The sequence below is a fragment of the Misgurnus anguillicaudatus genome, chromosome 5, assembly GCF_027580225.2.
Source record: "Misgurnus anguillicaudatus chromosome 5, ASM2758022v2, whole genome shotgun sequence".
Classification (NCBI taxonomy): Eukaryota; Metazoa; Chordata; class Actinopteri; order Cypriniformes; family Cobitidae; genus Misgurnus; species Misgurnus anguillicaudatus.
The window spans coordinates 5931513-5950716 of NC_073341.2; the positions used below are offsets into that span (position 1 = coordinate 5931513).

Genomic DNA, 19204 nt, shown 5'->3' on the forward strand with positions numbered 1-19204 from the left:
GTTATTAATACTTAATAAATACATCAACAAACCAAACTAAATAAAATCTGAGGAATAAAGCATATTTTTGATTCATAAATCTACAGGACTGTCATAGTTTTTTTTTTTTTTTTTTTTTGGTGATGATGAATGATGATGCACCAGTTTTATCTGACAGATCTCACATTATATATTCAGCTGCAGCAACAGATCTGTAACTCTCTCAAAATACATCAAGATCGAGAACGACTATATTAAGATATTAATTAAGATTTGTTCATTGTGATTTATTATTTCGTGCATTATGGAGGTAAAATCCCTGTATTCACTCGAGCTAACCTTTCTTTGGGTTACACCCAAGGGTGCTGGTCGACCCTATGCGGTCCAGTCTTCCTCCAAAACATCCAGACAAACTTTTACTTCTGGTTGACAGGAGTAGATCCATGAGACGTTTCTTCTGTGTTTCGTATCCGTCGACGGGGTTTGTGTCCTCGGGGACGTCTTCTTCTCTGTCCCAGGACTTGAAGACCGGGTTCTGCTCCATCTCCGGGTTGCTGTCTTCGTAATCTGTGGCTCTGTCAGAAACCTCTTCAGTGGCCAAGACTTCCTCCAACTGCTGTAACAAACTCTGAAGATAAACAATGTTTAAGAGTTAACTTTCATATCTAGAGCACAAAAACTGATTCATTGTTTGATTCACATCGAATGAGTTTGAGTTTACTAAATAGATTTTCTTTAAAAATGAATTTATGAAGCTAAGTTCAGTTCGTGTGTAATCTAATATGAATACATCTGAGCTTACATCAATTCATTTAAACTTTAAAAAAAATTTCCAGAAAGTTTTATGTAAATAAAAGCAGAAATATGATGGATTCTGCTGCAGTGTGAGCTTTCAAAGCACAAATGTTAAACTCGTTCAGAAGCAAACGTTCAGAGAAGATACTGATGGGTCATCAGGTCGGCCGGTGTCCATTCCAGCTCAATTCCGGCTTCCTGGTCCACAGGCCAGGTCCATCACAGCAAACACTAAACGACCATGAAACTTGTGTGTATTTGTATCCCACCGTACCTTCAGCTTGCCGATGTTGCTGGTGGTAGCTGGTAGGTGTCTGTTCAACGTATGGCCTCGTACATCCATCTGCTGCCAGAGCAGGAGCAGAAGTCCTGTAAGAACGAGTCCTCTGATCATCTCTGCTGTTTAACCTCTGGACCGGTCGTCTGCCTGAACCTGACTTATATGAGGACAGTTGACCGTCAGCTGCTCATCTTTTGTAAAGCGTGTGAAGTGCATTCCAACACCTCGACTCCGATAAGACTCCTGGAGTTTATTTCCATTTAAGTGGCTGTTTGCAGCCGTGGAGATCTCTGGTGTTCGTGCAGACACAAGCAGTGACCTCAGACGGCACGCACACACATGTGACATACATCACCAGAAATGCATCCCGTACACGAGTGTCTCGCATGGCTTGCGAACTGATAGAGAGCACAACTCACCATAAGGGGTTCAAGCGGCAGACCCTTAATTTCCAGGACAATGTCCCTTACAGAAAATACCAAGCAGCTTAAGCTGGCCTCCCGGTCTGGTTTTAGCTGGTTAGCAGGCTGGTTTTAGACAAGCTATGGCAGGCTGTGAGAATCAGCTACTTCCATTTCACACCAGCCTGGTTTAAGCTGGTGGGTCAGCTGATCTTTCGCTTGACTAGCTGAAATCAATCTTGTGGCTTATAAAGATGGAGCGAACGGAAAGTGAAATGAATTGCAGTTACATTGTTTTAGGTGCCTTGATTTCAATGGGTTTGTCTGATGTTTTAAACATCTAAAGTGATCATGCAAAAGTTGTGGTTTAATTCTTAAATAGGAATGAGTCATACATCTGATGAGAACAGTACGCATATAAAATGTGAAGGCTGAATCTGAAGACAGACAGCTTTGTTTCCTTATTGATTGTAGTTTAGTCTGTGATCGTGCAGGGATTGTGATTTACAGAGATGTCCAACATTGCTGGATATCTCAGATCCATCATTCTGCAGTGACTCATGCCAGATGTTGCATACTGCTGTAAGACATAAAGATTTTCACGTTAAAGGGCACCTATTATGCCCATTTTACAAGATGTAATATAAATCTCAGGTGTGTCTGGAATGTGTCTGTGAAGTTTTAGCTCAAAATACCACACAGATCATTTGTTATAGGATGTCCAAAATGCCCCAATTTGGGTGGGAGCAAAAAGTGCTGGTTTTTATTTATTTATTTCAAACTGAGAAAAATAAATAATAAATTAAAACACACAAATAAATATCAAATTAACAAAATGCTCAACTCATTAATTCCAGTACCTATTAAAACTTACATCAAACTATATAAATTAAACACAGCTTTAAAAATAATAAAAAAACAACATACCTTATATACTTATCAAAAATGAATCTTTTAAACTTTTTTTTTTTAAATTGAGATACATGAACACTTTCTTCAAAAAAAATAGTTCAAACAATTCCACAATATCACTCCACGGATAGAAATACACCTACTTTTGAGCTTTGTCCGAGCATATTGTTGTCTTATATTTTAAGTCCTTCTTAATTTATAACCACATTCTATATCTATAAACAATTTTTGGATATTCCCAGGAAGTTGTCCCTTTTTTGCTTTATAAATACCGGTCTTAAAGTCTACCAGATCATTAAACTAAAAAAGTTTATGATTTTAAAGATAAGAATAAATGAATATTTTCATGCTATCCTGCATTATTTATTATCCTTATTGATCTTTTTTTGTATTGTAATTAATGTCTGCAAAGTTGAAATGTAGGTGTTACCCCATACTTTAACAAAATGATTTAAGTATGGCATCACAAATGAACTATACATATATGAAGAGTTTGGTTCCAAAACGCAATAAATCCATTTTGACAAATTTCGGTAAAAACGTGTTTTCTATACCAAGAAAGTAACAAGATGAAAACCACTATTTTCTGTTACAAACTTTCACATAGCATCTTTAGGTTATAAAAACATAAAAAATTCAAATCCGTAACTTGATTTTCAAAGATTTTTTATAAAAACGAATTCTTTTTTCCACAAAATGCAATAAATCCATGACAGTTATTTATTTCAAAATGCTATAAATCTATTAAATCAATGAATAAATGTGCATTCATCTTTACCATTTTATATTTATTTAGTTGACTAGTGGTATACAATGATTAAAAACTAAACATTAATGGCATTAACCAAAACACTTACTTTGTTATATTAAGAACACTGTCATATTGCTGCGGTTATACTTGACGTTTACATTTTTCACAGCTATCAGCTGTAAAATGTTTTGGTCCTGCTCGATTTTCGTTGACTTTGAGTAAAATAATGTAAAGTTTTCATAAGATCCTCTGGGGTCAATGTTTTAGCATGAGAAGCTTGATGCTGTCGGGAGAACAAGCACCGAGTGCCTCTTGCGGAAATTATTAGATGTTGATGGCTTACGTTTCTTCCCCGTCACAGAAAACCATCACAGGTTTATCAATGCAATTAAAGTATAATTTTGTTTTGTTTGTTGATCACAAAGTACAGAGTAGATGAGGAAAACTAGGACTTCGGGTACTCAGCGCGCCGCCATTGTTTGTTTACATTGCGTTGAATGGTGCGCTGTGATTTGTGGAGCGGATTTATTGCGTTCTGTAAAAAAGGAGGAGTGGTGTTTATCACATTTTGGGAAAAAGGGAGAAAGGATGACAGAATAACACGGTGGATATTGGATTTTGCGTAAAATTAAGAATTTACCTGATATAATACTGAATTTGGCAGTAACTCATTTTTTAAAAAATGGCGTTTATCGCGTTTTGGAACCAAACTCTTCATATAAATATATAAATTCCTTGCTTTCATCATTACACCAAAACACCTCTTGCTACTTTTGCTCTAACATATTTAACTTTCATGTCTGTAGCTTTAAATGCCAATGAGCTACAGCTTCTCACTCCCTTACCAACAAACAGTGAGCGCTTTCAGTTCAAATAGATCTGATTCCTGTGAACAATATTATCTTTAGATGCATATCTTTAGTGCTACAATGTGCTTACAAACACATTTAGAAAAGCTTTTGTGTACAATTAAGCAGTCAGTCAATGGTCGTGGGTGGGGCTTTATCAGTGTGACATCACATTAACAAGAGAATCAAAACATTGGTTTAATGAGGATTTAAAAGGGGTGGCTTTTTTCATTGTAGGGTTGTTGCGTTCACACTGCTAACACATATTTATGTTCAAACACCTTGTAAAAGTGGATTTTGCATAATATGTGCCCTTCTAGTCTAAATTCATTTAAAGGTTTGCAAGGCAATATAAACTTTTGTGTTTCTGTCTGCTGTATTGATTTATTTTAATATAATATCATCTCACTATTACTTATTATCTGCATTGTAGCAACTTTCAAACTTCATGTTAAAGGGGCATTTGATCATAATTTTTGTTTTATAATATGTTGTTAGAAGAGTTTTTAGATTATTTTTCCTTGTAAATGTTTTTATAATGTAATTATACTCTCCAATGAGATCTAAAGTCCAGAAAATCATTGATCAGTTCCTCCTGAGGGATTCATATATCAATCTAACCAGACTATTGCCATACTGTACTTTCCCTTGACTATAGTGTTGCAATAGTAAGACATGTTTCAATATTTCATCTCATTATGATTTTAAAGTGTTCAGTAAATATCTAATGCAGATATATATATTCACTTATTTTATTCAGGGTCAGACACTAAAAGAAGAAACAAGATGCCCAAATGCACATAAGTGTAAACATTTATTAAACAGGAATTTTCAATTGATTGAACTGACAACAAAAATAAAGACACATATAAATATATATCCCCACCATTTAAACAATTTAATAAATATCTAAATAAATATGCATAGTTAAGAACAATGTTTGGACTCAATGTTACAGATAATGATGTAGTTGAAGGTTAAGACATCACTTTCTCTTAGGACCTGAAGAAGAAAGAAGAAACACGTGTCATGTTGATATTTCATTCAGTCGAGGTAACTTACTATTAAAAGTAGTTGAGAAGCTATATACACTTGAATTCTTTAAATCACATCATTGACCAATACAAGCAAAATACTAACTCGTTCTGCTGGCAGTATTACATCCCAGGGATGACATGGACCCGATTCTGTCCAGTCTACGGCCGAAACAGCCGGAATATCTCTTGGAGTCCATTCGGACTGTCTTCAGGTCCCGAGCGGACAGATACTCTCTCATGTCCGTCTTGCTTTGAGGTTGAATCGGTGTTTCTTCAACGCTGACCTCCTCTTTGTCCTCCTCATCCCGGGATAATCTTTGGTCTCGTGATGAAGCAGGAATGGATTCTTCAAGTCGCTGTAGAAGAAGCTGAAAGGACCACACAAATGAGTCTCACACATTACTTTACATTAAGTCTGCTAATTCGTGGTTTTTCCACCTACCTTCAAGACGTCCATGTCCTCAGAGGTTGAGACTGTGTTTTGTAGGGGTAAAGCGTCCGTCATCTGAGCGCTGAGGAGGAATAGAAAGCCTAAAGCCAGAGGAACGTCAAACGATCTCATGTTTTCTGTGCTCTTTCGTCTCTTGTGTGAAGATTTCTTTGCTTGTGGTCTGTATACTCTCTATCGGTGGACACTCAAAGTCTTTTATACCTAAAAGCTAGTTATGCGAGGAATGACTGCTGCATTCCAACACTTCATTCTGATAGTGTCTGTTGTCGGAAATAACTCCTTTTAAAGCAGTCAGAATGAGCCATACGTATCTGTGAGCGCCAGTCCATCACACGCTGCTTCCCTGAAATCATTCATATCAAAAGAATTTACTGGCAGTATATGACACAATGAATTAAGGAGGGAGTTACTATAGCACTCTTCATTGATAAACGTACATACAGCTGGCCTCACATATAGTGTAAGTTCACTTATGCCTTGCAGAATCTGTTATTCATTTTAAAATGATCAAAATTGCATTCTGCTTTAAGTTATACATTGCAGAATTTTTCACATAACAAATGTTTATATACAGTAGTCTATAATACACAATAAGCAAACCCTTGATTCATGATGCCGTACAATGTTATCTGTTTTAATGTTTTGTGATTCATAAGTCTCTTGTTTGATCTTTATAACAGTGACTGTACTGAGCACAAAATATACAAATACTCATTATTGCTAAAAATAGCAGCAACACAATGCATTAAGAGCGAGGGCTTTAACCAAATTTTGGGTTAAAATAACATAAAAATGTGAGTAATTTGAGTAAATCTAGATGAACACATTATTGAGTAAATTCAACTTAATTACATTTGTAAGAAAGAAATTAATAATTTTTTGTTGAAACTACATTAATTATTTTGGTAAACAAACACTGTCAAAAATTAGCTGTAATTATGCAGCTGGTTGCCAGTAACTTACTGTAGAAGATAAAGACTGAAAATGTTTCATGTTAATTTAACTTTAAACAAACTGTTGCTGGTAAATAACATACATTAAAATCTACAGTAAGTTACTGGCAACCAGCTAACAGTAATACTGTCATTTCTACAGAATTTTTTAGCAGTGTACTTGTTGTTCCCAGCATGCTTTGCATGGGACTGAATTGGAGGGTAACATTTGAAAAAAAAACGTAAGTGTTAAATGTTCATTTATCTTTAGGATTTAGAAAAGTTTGTGTTTATTATTGAAGTTTTGCAGTTACCATTGTTCAAAAGTGGTGCTTGTGTTTAGACTGTAGGTGACACAACGAAAATCATGATGTGTGTTAATAACTATGCTAATGGCAGTACTGAGATCTTTTCTTTCTTACTTGCTCATTATAATGTGGTATATTATAATAGAGGTAATTTTACACCATTAATAAGCCTTTAAAAGTACCTAAAAATATTATGTATAATATTGTTACCAAAATTTTAGATAAATATCACATTTTTTACAGTGTCATTTTCTTAAGTAGATTTACTTAATTTTCATGTGTGTGGAATTAACTTAAAAAATATTAGTGCAAAAACTTGCAAAAGGTAAATTCTACTTGCTCTAATTGTTCTTTTTTCAGTGTAGAAGTACACAGGAAAATCTCCAGTGTTAAACCAACTCTATCAGTGTTAAATCAACACTACTCGGTGCCCACACAATCCACACCAAGACCGGTGCCAAAAAAGACCGGTGTTAAAAATATAACTCTGAAGCAGTGTTAAAGGTAATGAGATAATGAAGTGATGATTAAGACATTAATGGTGAACACCTGCTGGTCATTCAAATCAATTACATTTTGGACATTTTCCTGTCTCAAAATTTTTATTTTGATGACTCGTTTTCTGGAGAAAATACTAAAATAATAAGGAAAGACAAATTATTAAATGCAATAGATGAATACTGTTGGGTGTATATTTAGTTTTCAAACAGAGATGATGATAGTGTTCATTGAACTCTATGCATATTATCTATTGCATTTAATATTGTGGCTTTCTTCCTCATTTTAGTATTACTTTCTCCAGAAAAAGAGTCAACAAAATAAAATTTTTAAGACAGGAACAATTCCAAAAGTTGATTTGACATGGAATGACCAGCAGGTGTTCACTATTAATGACTCAATCACTTCATTATCTTATTAACTTTAACACTGATTTAGTGTTTTTTTAACACCAATCTTGGTGTGGGTTATATAAACACAGAGCACTGTTAATTTCACACTGGGGATTTTGCTGTGTATGCAATGTCATTGGCTAAGAATTAGCTGGAAAGCCAAGTTTGAGTGTTTTTAAGAAGACGTGTCACTGTGCCGCCCTGATTGCAACACTGCACAAAGTCCCTCTGTTAGATGATGTCATTCTTTAACGGTTGACGTTTGGCTCTTTTTACTGGAAGACGGGACAATAGCGGCCACATTGACCTCTGTGATCTCCCCCATTCATAGCAATACCATATAAGCATCTTGGTAATATTAAATATCTTTGGTTTGAGTCACACTAATGTTCAACCTGATTGGCTGGTGGATCACAGTACTAGAGACATGTGCCTCTAAAGCCTCATGAATAAATTAAGTAATTATTTAAAAAATTTTAATTTTTTTACAAGTTAAAGGAAAACACCACCGTTTTTCAATATTTTACTATGTTCTTACCTCAACTTAGACTAATTAATACATCCCAATCTTTTTTCAATGCGTGCACTTTTAATTTTGTACAGCGCCTTGTGATTGTGTTAGCATTTAGCCTAGCCCCATTCATTCTTATGGCTCCAAATAGAGATGAATTTAGAAGCCACCAAACACTTTTTTATGTTTTCCCTATTTAAAGACTGTTACATGAGTATGTCAGGATCCTGACGGAACCTTGTCTTGTTTTAGGATTTAGCCCAGTATGGCAGGGTTCTGACAGTACAATGTTTTGTGTGGGGAATACTTGGTCTATATTGACTATACTAGACCACGTATTTCCTGTGTCTCATCACTTTTTACCAACTCCCTTACCTGTTATCATTGTCACCTGTTCCCCTCATTAGTTCTCATATTTAATGTCCGTGTGTTTGGTGTTCTTTGCTTGTCCATTGTCTTACCATGTCCTGTCTACAAACCAAGTCAAGTTTTGTACATTTATTGTAGTGTCATTTTGTTCTAAGTCTAGTCTAGTCAGTGTTTAGTATATCTTGTTTGTGTTAACTTTTGCCTCCTCGTGGGTGTTGTTTTTTCTGTTTTATTAAAAAAGTTCAGTGTTTTTTCTATTAATGTCTGCCCTGGGTTCATGTTCTGCTATTCATGACAGAGTAGTTACAAGTATGGTAGCACAAAATAAAACTTTTGTTATTAACTTCTGCTGCTTGACTTCTCAGCATAAGGATCATTATGAAATTAATATCAATATTTAATATTTTGAATTTAGAAATGGGTATACCCCATGCCATCTAATAAAGAAGTGGGTATACTCTGTATACCTGTGTATACCCTGCACTACACCACTGCTAATAGCCAACAATACAGCCAAAAATAGGATAAGAAGTAAAGATCATGATCCATGTAGATATTTTGTAAATGTCCTTTATTAAAATATATTAAAAATGTATAGTAATATGTGTTGCTAATGACTTTATTTGGACAATTTTAAAGGTGATTTTCTCTATATTTTGATTTTTTTGCACCCTCAGATTCCAGATTTTCAAATAGTTGTATCTTGGCCAATATTGTCCTATCCTAAAACCATACATCAATGGAAAGTTTATTTATTTGGCATTCAGAAGAGGTATAAATCTCAATTTAAAAAAAATACCCTTATGACGGATTTTGTTGTCCAGGGTCACATGCATATATGTTTTTTATTTTATATGACAACATTTGTGTAATGTGCATGCAAAAAATAAAACAACTAATATTTCTACAAGTATATTCAGTCGCAATCATTGTTATTCAGATTGGATCTAACAACATGTGACCTTATAAAAAATGGTTTTGATAATGAACAGAAAATCTGGAAAACTGCAAAAGAAATAAGACGAACGAATGGATTGATGAATAGAAATAGACAGATGAACAAAGAGATAGATAATGCGTTTGGTTTCTGTTATTCCTGATGATTTACAGGTTTAGATTGGTGGTCAGACTTCTTCAATATTCTCATACAGTAGATTTACTGTAGTTTTTGGTTCCTTTGACATGTTAATGCCACAGTCAGCTCAGTTGGGTGGTGGGTCAAATAACCACAAAAATAAAATGTGGCTTTATGTGTTGACATCTGAAGATCCATTCAAACACCCTTTATGGCTATTAGTGTCTGTCTGTACGTTCAAATATTTAATCTGTAAAGAAGAATAAATGCTTATGTGTTTGTTTTTTATTTTTATCAACTTTCCTGTATAGGCTCATTATCTTTGTCAGAGTCCGATTAAGATCTTATCACTGAAAAAAATACCTGAAGAGAGTCATCTGCATGTTAAATGTACAGAGATACAACACTGTAAACAATTCAGTAACTTATACTGTTTCATGTTCATTAACTTTAAACTAACTGTTGCTAGTAAATAAATGTAAAATCTGCAGTAAGTTACTGGGCATTACTTTTAGTAATACCCAGTAATACTGTAATTTCTACAGAATTTTTTTACATTGAACTGTAAAGACATTCATCAGATTTTAGTTTTAGACCAAGCTGACACACAAGTTATGCAAAATATTTATTTTGCAGCAATATACATCGTCTATAACACGAACATAAATAAATAAATAAATACATAAACAGATGCAACATAGCAGCAGTCTCTTTACATAAAACTATTTACAGATCTAGATTCAGAATAAATAATGACCACCAGATATCATCTGAACACAAATGTGTACACCTGCAGATTGCAGAAAGAGATGTCTGTTCCGAGGACCTTTACAGTAACAACCCGACCTGCAACAGGTGACGAGACACACAGTAATAAGAGATTTGATTTATCATATACAGTATATCTATGTGTGTTTACGCATGAGGACTCATGACATACCTGCACAGTTTAACACCCGAGCCCGCTGAATGAGCCGATTCTCTCCAATCTGACCCCGAAACAGCTTCTCAGCCCTCCCTTTTTGAAGCGACTCCACGAGCGTTTGGATGTGGACAGTAGGTCTCCAAGTACGCGCTCGAGCGCGGTGCTGGTGCGCACCGGCTGGTCCGAATTCAACTGCCGCTCTTCTGTGCGCGCCTCCGCCTGCTCCATCGCGGACTCCTGCGACTCCACGAGCGGCGCGTTTATTTCTTCATCTAAAAGCTGCTTTAGAGTCTGTGGGTGGATAAACGCCTGGTATTAGTGTCTGATACACACTTGTGTCTATGAGAGAGAGAGATGCTGAGGCTTTAACACACTCACCTGTAAACTGGAAACCGGTTTGGCTCCTGCCAAGTGTAAGAGAAGAAGTGAAGAGACGCAGAAAACTGAGATGTTGAAGATCATTGTTGTGTGAATATTGCTGGAGGTCAGCAGTGGCCGTGCACGTCCCCAATTAATCTTTTCTTATACTCAAAATCCCCTGTCCAGGTACACGCTTATATTGCGCTGGTTTCGTCACAGCTGCAGCAGGGAGGGCTCTCCTCATTTTCATCCACATCTCTACATCAACCAAACATCACAATGATGAACTGAAGGAGGATCCATGATGCTCAAGTGTGAAAAATGATCCTGTCAGGGAAGATCCATTCATAGCCTCACGTGTACACTCATGCCACAATATTTTATACAAAAAATGTCCATATCGGAAGTTATAAGATAAGTTTAGTTTTTGACATTTTGATTTGTAGTGACATGAAGCATCCCTAATGTCAAGCACTTGATCGACATAATCAGACATCATCAGACATACATACATTATAAGACATCATACGGACATCATACGAACATCATACGGACATCATGTAGACATCATCAGACATTATAAGACATCACGTAGACATCATCAGACATACAGACATTATAAGACATCATACAGACATCATGTAGACATCATCAGACATCATCAGACATATAGACATTATAAGACATCATACAGACATCATGTAGACATCATACAGACATCACGTAGACATCATCAGACATACAGACATTATAAGACATCAAACAGACATCATGTAGACATCATACAGACATCACGTAGACATCATCAGACATACAGACATTATAAGACATCAAACAGACATCATGTAGACATCATCAGACATCATCAGACATACAGATATTATAAGACATCACGTAGACATCATCAGACATACAGACATAAGACAATCTACAGATATCATGTAAACATTTTCAGACATTGCAAAAAATAAGCACCATGTTTAAAAAAATTAAAGAAACACATTTTGCCCATCAAGTTAATCTTCACAGATAAATACAAATTATATGAATTTAGAAATGTAAATGCGTTTACTAGAAATATCAAAAAGCCAAATTTTGACTTCAAAATTCATACAAGTTAATCTGTAAAGTTTAACTTGGACAAAACGTGTAAGTGTCATAAACTTTTGTTAAACACAGAGATTATTTTTTTGCAATAATCCAAAAGTCTATGGGGAAAATGAATGGACTGTTTAGCAAAGAAACCAGTGTCCCTGCAAACTTCTGGGGTTTGCCTAATATGTTTGTTGAGGGGTTCATGTAAAAATTATATAAGTGAACTATACAAGTGAAGCCATTTGCTTTGTGTTAGGAGCAGACTGATCTTCATTTTTCATTATTCACTGCAAATTACAGAGAAACATTTCTTTTCCCTTTTAAATGATTCATTCAAACGACTTGACTGATCCAGTTTAGTTTATAACCCACTGTACTAAGATCCTAGTTTGAAGATGCAAAAGGTTTGTCATATGTTATGACCTAAAACCCAGAAAACAAAACAATCAAAAAGCTTTAATTAAAAGTAAAGCACATATTGGATGATCTATTGAGTATGGGTGGTTATTTGTGTGACCATCTGTCTGAAACATTTAAATGTGCATTGTGTTCCCTTTAAGCTTAATAGTCACGGGCAACACATTAAATCTAAACTTTATAGAGCTACAGGAACCAACAGCTTGGCAATTCAATGGTTATCATGTCATGGTAATGAAAGAGAGTGATGGGTTAATGACCATTGCCCAGTACATCACGTCATGACCTTCTCCATATTTCATTTGGGCAGCTGGTCACTTCACAAACACAGATCACTGAGCACTGCTCTTTTACTGATGAGAAGCCAATGAGGCTAATTATGATTTTAATGATCCTCTAAATGTCATTTATTTGCAGAAGAGATGATATTCAGAATGTACAACAAATGTGTTGCCAAGAAATCCATCAGTGAGATCATATTTAAATTATTCAGCATGTTTGCTTTTTATTTGACTTCTAAAATTTTCTTTTTTTTGAAACATTGATACATTTTAAGATAACAATTAATGTGTATAATTTTATGGTCATGTAAGAGGGACAGACATCTTCCAGATGGATTCTGATCTGTCGTCCTAATAGCTGTTGCACACTATTAAAAATAAAGGTGCTTTACGATGCCACACAAAACTCTTTTCTGCCTAAATGGTTCTTTAAAGCAGTGGTTCCCAAACTTTTTCAGCGTGCGGGCCCCCTTGTGTACGGTGCATTCCTTCGCGGCCCCCCAAAGAAAATTTGTGACAAAAAACTGTTCTAAAACTCAACATTTTAATAAAAAAAACATTAAATTATACCAAAAAGTAGTGCTTTTGGTTAGTGGCCTTATTTTTTAGGTTTAATTACACAGAATTCATGATAAATTAATGTATTTCATAAAACGTCATAAAACTGGGCCCCCCTGGCACCATCTCGCGGCCCCCAGTTTGAAAACCACTGCTTTAAAGCACCTTTAACATCTGAAAAACCTTTCTGGGTCACAAAAGGGATGATAAAAGGTTATTCTGATTATAGAAATGGTGAACTGGCATGCAGGGCTAAAAAATTTAAGTCATGAAAAATAAGACTCAAAATAAACTCATAAGCAATGTACAAATTTGACAAATTACCCTGAATTTAAGAGAAAAAAAAAAAGTTGGGCTTGCTAGGAGAGACTTGACTCACAGGATTTGATCAAATTTAGATAGATCCTAGACTACAGCATTGAATAGTTTTGATTGGATGAAGTAAATTAGAATAGGGGAGGAATTAGGAAGGAGGAGGGGAGAGGTTTCCAGAAGAATTGTTAAAGGAGGAAGTAATATATTCGGTCCATCACACAAACTAACATACATGCACAATCCCACATCTATCTGTATTAACTTAACATCTCCAAATCAATCTGATGAGCATGTCTCTATAGCAGGGATGGGCAACTTCGGTCCTGGAGGGCCGGTGTCCTGCAGAGTTTAGCTCCAACCATAATTAAACACACCTGAAGCAGCCAATTAAGGTCTTACTAGGCATACTAGAAACTTTCAGGCAGGTGTGCTGAGGCAAGTTGGAGCTAAACTCTGCAGGACACCGGCCCTCCAGGACCGAAGTTGCCCATCCCTGCTCTATAGGATGTGTGGAAACTGAGTACCCAGAGGAAACACACAAAGGACATACAGTATGAACTCTGTAAAGACAGACAACCCTGTCAACTCAAATTAACCCCACACAACTCAAACCAGAGACATTCTTGCTGTGCAGGATTTCGATCATCAAACACTAATAAAACATGTTGTGATACTTTCAGTTGTGTCTCATTTTAAGGATGTATCCTCCGGAGGTCGCAACCTTCTTTTATTATTTGTCTGTATACTCCTAGTACGTTTTTGAGGGTTCACCTACAGAGAGACATGCTGTATTTTGACAACTCAGTATTAAGATAGATCACTTGTTGGTTAGTCCCCTTTTCTATTAAATCTGTATAAATGTATTGTCTCAGTCCACCACTAAGAGTGAGGTTAATAATAAAATAATACAATACAATTTTTAATGTATTTTCATTGACTAAGGGATCAACAGTAACAGACAAAACAAATAGTTTTAAAGATACTGTAAACAAATATGCTTGTTACTGTAATCAGAAAAAAATAGTTTCTCTGGTTCTCTTTGACTGAACAGTGGTGGAAGTAGTGTCTGGAGTGGTGTATCCATCCCTGGCATGCCCCATCGTCTGTGTCACCACCTGCCTCCTTCATCGCTTGGAGAAGGGGTATGTGTTGGCGGGGCTGGTGATCGCATACCTTCCAACGGCATGCTAAAAAGATCTCTTCTATTGGTTTGAATAATGTAGAATTGGTGGCAGGTTGATCAGCAAAAGTTGCGAATGGTCACTGAACCAATTGTAGACCAGAGGAGTCTAGTCGAATGTTATCCCTGATGGCAACAAACCTTGACTGATCTGGCCGAGAAAGCCATTCTAAAGCCTTTATACTGTATGGTGCTCAAGCTCCGAGTGTTCCCTATCAAAAGCTACTCTCAATGCTGCGCTGCTAAGCGCTATGGGAAACGTCTTTATTGTTGACCCGCTGAATATAGTGTGCAAACACGTCAATGAAATTGACCCGGAGGTATTTATAGTCTCGGTTGATGACGACATCAAAGCGCACGTGAAGCGAGACTATAAATTAAATGAAAACAGCTGTGATACTCAGGTCTTTTGTCTTCAGACCGACATCTGTGTATGTGTGCTACACGCAGTAGCGGAGTGGCAATCGGGAGAGTCGGGACTTTTCCCGGTGGGCCGGTAGTGTTTTGAGGGCCGGTCTCACGCAGAAAAACTATTAATCATATTTAATATGCCGCAGCGCCCAAAATTTATCTGGCCGCATCGCTCTATCAAGAAGCCGTCTCCCCTGAGCGGAGTTCCATTCGAGAGTGCAACTTAACAGCCAATCAAAAAGAAAGAAAGAGGCTACACGATAGCCAATCAGAAAATAGCACTGTTGTATCTGGGTACATATTAACGCAACAACCAATAAAAAAGCTTATCCTCGTTCACCCACAGAGAAGACAAAACTCCAGAAATCAACAGGCTATAATGATGCTCATTAAATATAATTTAAAATATTTTTAGTAGAACATATCTGAACATTGGTACATCACTAATAGGAATAATTTACACGTGTGTTCGACTTTATGCTATAACATAGGAACCAACAAGCAGATGACATCAACGTGCCGCGAGAGCGGTTCGAAAGCAAACTCTTCCGATGATCTCTCGACTCACCCTCGCGGTACTTTGATGTCATCAGCCTGTCGTTCCTGCAGCGCAGCTTGAAGTTGAACAGTGGGGTTCCCAAACCTTTCCCTGCATGAGGTCTCATGATGACCGCTGCTGTTGTAATCTTTATTTTCGCAAGTAAATTCCTTTTTTGTTTTAAAATTCAAACAGACTCGGTTCTCCCCCACACTCGCGCCATGCATATTGCATACATTATTCCAGAAGTAATATGATTTGTTCTCTGTGAATAAATATACATGTTCTCTTTCACCGGGAAATTGTAGCGAAGTCGAAGTGAATTGTATTATTTGCGCGCATTTTTGAATATGGCCACTTGTGGAATGAAAACTGCACGACTACAAAAGGTAAGACTTGTTTTTGCATTTAGCCCTGTTTTACTTACTAGTGTTATAGTCTTAGTTGGTTAACTACGTGTGCTTTATCACATCATTTTAAAGTCTTTATTGTGTGTTTATAAGTGTTTATTGGCGGTTGCAATGACAAGATTTGTGAAGAGATGTCACAGTATGTTTTGTTTTGATATTATCTTGTTTTAGTTTATCTGTAGCTGGAGTTGCACTTAGTTAAGAATTACAACATTTGAAAAGCATTTTAAACAACCATGATTTCTATTTTTGTTTTTCATTTGTATTGCTTCCGTATTGTTGTCAGTAAGTGTACATCCGTGCAGTCAGTATGATTTTGTACAGGTTGATGGAGTACACATATAATGTGGTTTCATAGATTTGTTATTTGAGAATGGCCTTCTTGTACGAAGAATTTTTGCCATAACCTAGGTTTTCGTGAAAACGTTTTTGTTACAGAGTGTCTGCAACTTAGCCAACATACAGCCTGTTCACTGACAACATGCTCAGAACAAGTAGTCTAGGCCTCGTTATATTTTCGTTATCACACGATGACTGACATTTTGTTACATTAAACATCCCTCTCTCCTAATAGGCTTAATCATTTTATAAGCAACTGCTTGGCAACCAAATTAAACTTTAGCTTACGTAAAACTAGGGACTGTTGTTTACTTAAAGATCTTTTAAAAATAATAATTATTATAACACTTGGTATTTCATGTTGTGCAGTCATTTCCTTCTTTTTTTTTCTACCATGGAGGGCTGGTGGTCTACGAAATGTCCCGGTAGATATTTTGGTCCCACTCCGCCCCTGGCTACACGATCTAAAAAATCATCAAAAACTATCTCTTACCTTTTGAACTCCACTCGAGATCTTTGTTAGGAGTTAGATTCCAACTAGATAGAGTGCAGTCTTTCTCTCTTTCCGATATTACAAGAGTTTAAGTTAAAAGAATGAGTAAGAGGAGCCACAAGCAGTCTAAGGTGTGTGTTTGTTCTCGCGCTATCGCTAAGGACGACACACACACTTACTGCTTTGTGTGTCTGGGGGAGGAGCATGCGGTCACGGCTTTACAGTCAGATGAGTGCGAGCATTGCGAGTCATTCTCTATAAAAATGCTTCGTGCTCGCCGTGATTATTTCTTAACCGCACCTAAAAGTTTAGGCTCATGGGGCTCCCAGATGGATTTGGCTGATGAGCAAGAGACAGGCGCGTCCTCTTCTCTTGCTTTATCTCCAAACCCATTTATTCCTTCACATGATCTTGAAGCGCACCCCGGTGCTTCTTCGGTTCATGTGGGGGGTAAAGATGATGATGATGATTATGATGATGATTTTTCTCTCGGTTCTGCGGACTTTGATAAACCAGCCTCCGAGCGTTCCTCGCACGATCATAGATCGGTCGAGGAACTTCTCGAGGTGGTAACCCGTGCGGTGGCCAGATTACAGATTGACTGGCCTCGCGAACCAGAGACGCCCAAAACAAATAAATTAGGTGATAGGTTTCTGTCTGTTGGCAAAGAGGAGAGGACGAAACATGAGCCTCTCCCCTTCTTTGAGGATCTCCACGGTGAATTAGATAAATCGTGGAAGAGACCATACTCTTCACGTGTTTTCGTGCCCTCGACGTCGGTTTATTCGACTATCGTGGGTGCAAAAGCACGCGGATATACTGAGATGCCACAGGTGGAAGAGACGCTATCTAGTGATCTCTCGCCTGGCTCGGCATCAACATTAAAGAAACCTTCCCTTCCTACGAAGCCGTGTAGAATAACCTCAGCTTTAGTGGGTAAAGCCTATCAATCTGCAGGTCAGGCTGGTGCTGCGCTGCATACTATGGCGGTGTTACAGGCGTATCAGGCTGACTTATTAAAGGATTTGAGTGCGGGCGAGACTATTGACAAAGAGGTGTTTGATGAGCTGCGTAGGGCTACAGATCTGTCTCTCCGTGCGACCAAGCAAACGGCTCGCGCTATCGGCCGTTCTATGTCCGCTTTGGTTAGCACGGAGAGGCATTTATGGTTGAATCTGTCTGGTATAAAGGAGAAAGATAAAGCGTTTCTCTTAGATGCTCCTGTTTCCCCGTCAGGGCTGTTTGGCGATGCGGTTGACTCCGTCGTCACAAAATTTACAGAGGCTAAAAAACATGAAGAGGCTTTTTCGCAGTTCTTGCCTCGCCGCGCACAAGGGGAGGGGCTGTCTGTCACGGTCAGCCGACCTCTTCCCGGTCCTTCAAAGCGAAGGGACGCGAAGAAGGAGAGTGTGGCGAATCGTGTTCCCCCGCAAAGAGCTTGGGGTTCGACTCGCCGCCCTCAGCAGCCCCCCAGGGCAGACCTCAGGACTGTTATTAATAGGAAAAAGCAGTCCTGACGGTTGCATCCACTCTAGGGCTCATCGGCGGGGTGGAGCATATCGCTTTACATCCGATCGCTCCGTCCCGTTGCCCTCACGAAACCTCCCCACCTCCGCCGCCTCTGGGCTTGCGGATGGCGGTGGTTTCCAGCCAAAAGTTAAAGGCCCCCTGTTCTCCTGCTGTCATTCAGGAAACAGGTCTTTTAACATCCCCCCAAGAAAAAATATTAAAGCTAATACCATTATCAGAGAGTCTGGCAGCGTGGGAACTTCTGCCAGGTATTTCTGGTTGGGTAATAAGCACAGTACACATAGGTTACAGAATCCAATTTATTCATCGTCCTCCGCGCTTCAACGGCGTGATATTTACTTCCGTGAGACCGGAGCGGGCACATGTACTGTTGCAAGAGATACAAACTCTGTTGATGAAAGGGGCCATAGAACATGTTCCCCTCCCAGAGAGAAACTTGGGTTATTACAGCAGATACTTCCTGGTTCCCAAGAAAGACGGGGGGTTGCGTCCAATCTTAGATCTTCGAGGTTTAAACAAAACAGTAAAAACTCTCAAGTTCAAGATGTTAACAGTCAAGACGGTTGTGGCACAAATTCAACGTCACGATTGGTTTGTCACAATCGATCTGAAAGACGCATATTTTCACATAGAAATATTGCCACAACACAGGAAGTTCCTGAGGTTCGCTTTTGCAGAAGAAGCATACCAGTTTCGGGTTCTTCCGTTCGGCCTAGCCTTATCACCCCGCACATACACGAAATGCATGGATGCAGCACTGGCTCCATTGAGACTCCGGGGCATCCGCATTCTAAATTACATAGACGATTGGCT

At 37.8% G+C, this 19204-nt stretch overlaps 4 protein-coding genes across 4 annotated transcripts in view; 1 reads left to right on the forward strand and 3 right to left on the reverse strand.

Annotated features, from left to right (window-relative positions):
* pex10 (peroxisomal biogenesis factor 10) overlaps window positions 1-19204 on the forward strand; it is a 184544-nt gene that overhangs the window by 57433 nt on the left and 107907 nt on the right. The gene's annotated exons all lie outside the window — the stretch shown is intronic.
* On the reverse strand, window positions 120-1442 carry nppa (natriuretic peptide A). Its single transcript, XM_055169081.2, has 2 exons — window positions 1049-1442; window positions 120-607 (listed from the first exon to the last, which is right to left on the reverse strand). The coding sequence occupies exons 1-2, from the start codon at window positions 1166-1168 to the stop codon at window positions 314-316; spliced, it is 414 nt and encodes a 137-aa protein (XP_055025056.1). The 5' UTR covers window positions 1169-1442; the 3' UTR covers window positions 120-313.
* nppb (natriuretic peptide B) lies at window positions 4762-5849 on the reverse strand. The gene is made up of 3 exons (XM_055169082.2): window positions 5446-5849; window positions 5107-5371; window positions 4762-4968 (listed from the first exon to the last, which is right to left on the reverse strand). The coding sequence occupies exons 1-3, from the start codon at window positions 5563-5565 to the stop codon at window positions 4952-4954; spliced, it is 402 nt and encodes a 133-aa protein (XP_055025057.1). The 5' UTR covers window positions 5566-5849; the 3' UTR covers window positions 4762-4951.
* Window positions 10152-11093, reverse strand: nppal (natriuretic peptide A-like). Its single transcript, XM_055169083.2, has 3 exons — window positions 10843-11093; window positions 10480-10755; window positions 10152-10385 (listed from the first exon to the last, which is right to left on the reverse strand). The coding sequence occupies exons 1-2, from the start codon at window positions 10924-10926 to the stop codon at window positions 10489-10491; spliced, it is 351 nt and encodes a 116-aa protein (XP_055025058.1). The 5' UTR covers window positions 10927-11093; the 3' UTR covers window positions 10152-10385; window positions 10480-10488.

Excerpts from the sequence above, each read along its gene's own strand:
- nppal (XM_055169083.2), bottom strand. The coding sequence starts at position 10,926 with ATGATCTTCAACATCTCAGTTTTCTGCGTCTCTTCACTTCTTCTCTTA. Across the intron at positions 10,756-10,842 it reads AACCGGTTTCCAGTTTACAG|ACTCTAAAGCAGCTTTTAGA; the intron begins GTGAGTGTGTTA and ends ATCCACCCACAG.
- nppb (XM_055169082.2), bottom strand. The coding sequence starts at position 5,565 with ATGAGATCGTTTGACGTTCCTCTGGCTTTAGGCTTTCTATTCCTCCTC. Across the intron at positions 5,372-5,445 it reads AGGACATGGACGTCTTGAAG|CTTCTTCTACAGCGACTTGA; the intron begins GTAGGTGGAAAA and ends TGGTCCTTTCAG.
- nppa (XM_055169081.2), bottom strand. The coding sequence starts at position 1,168 with ATGATCAGAGGACTCGTTCTTACAGGACTTCTGCTCCTGCTCTGGCAG. Across the intron at positions 608-1,048 it reads GCAACATCGGCAAGCTGAAG|AGTTTGTTACAGCAGTTGGA; the intron begins GTACGGTGGGAT and ends GTTTATCTTCAG.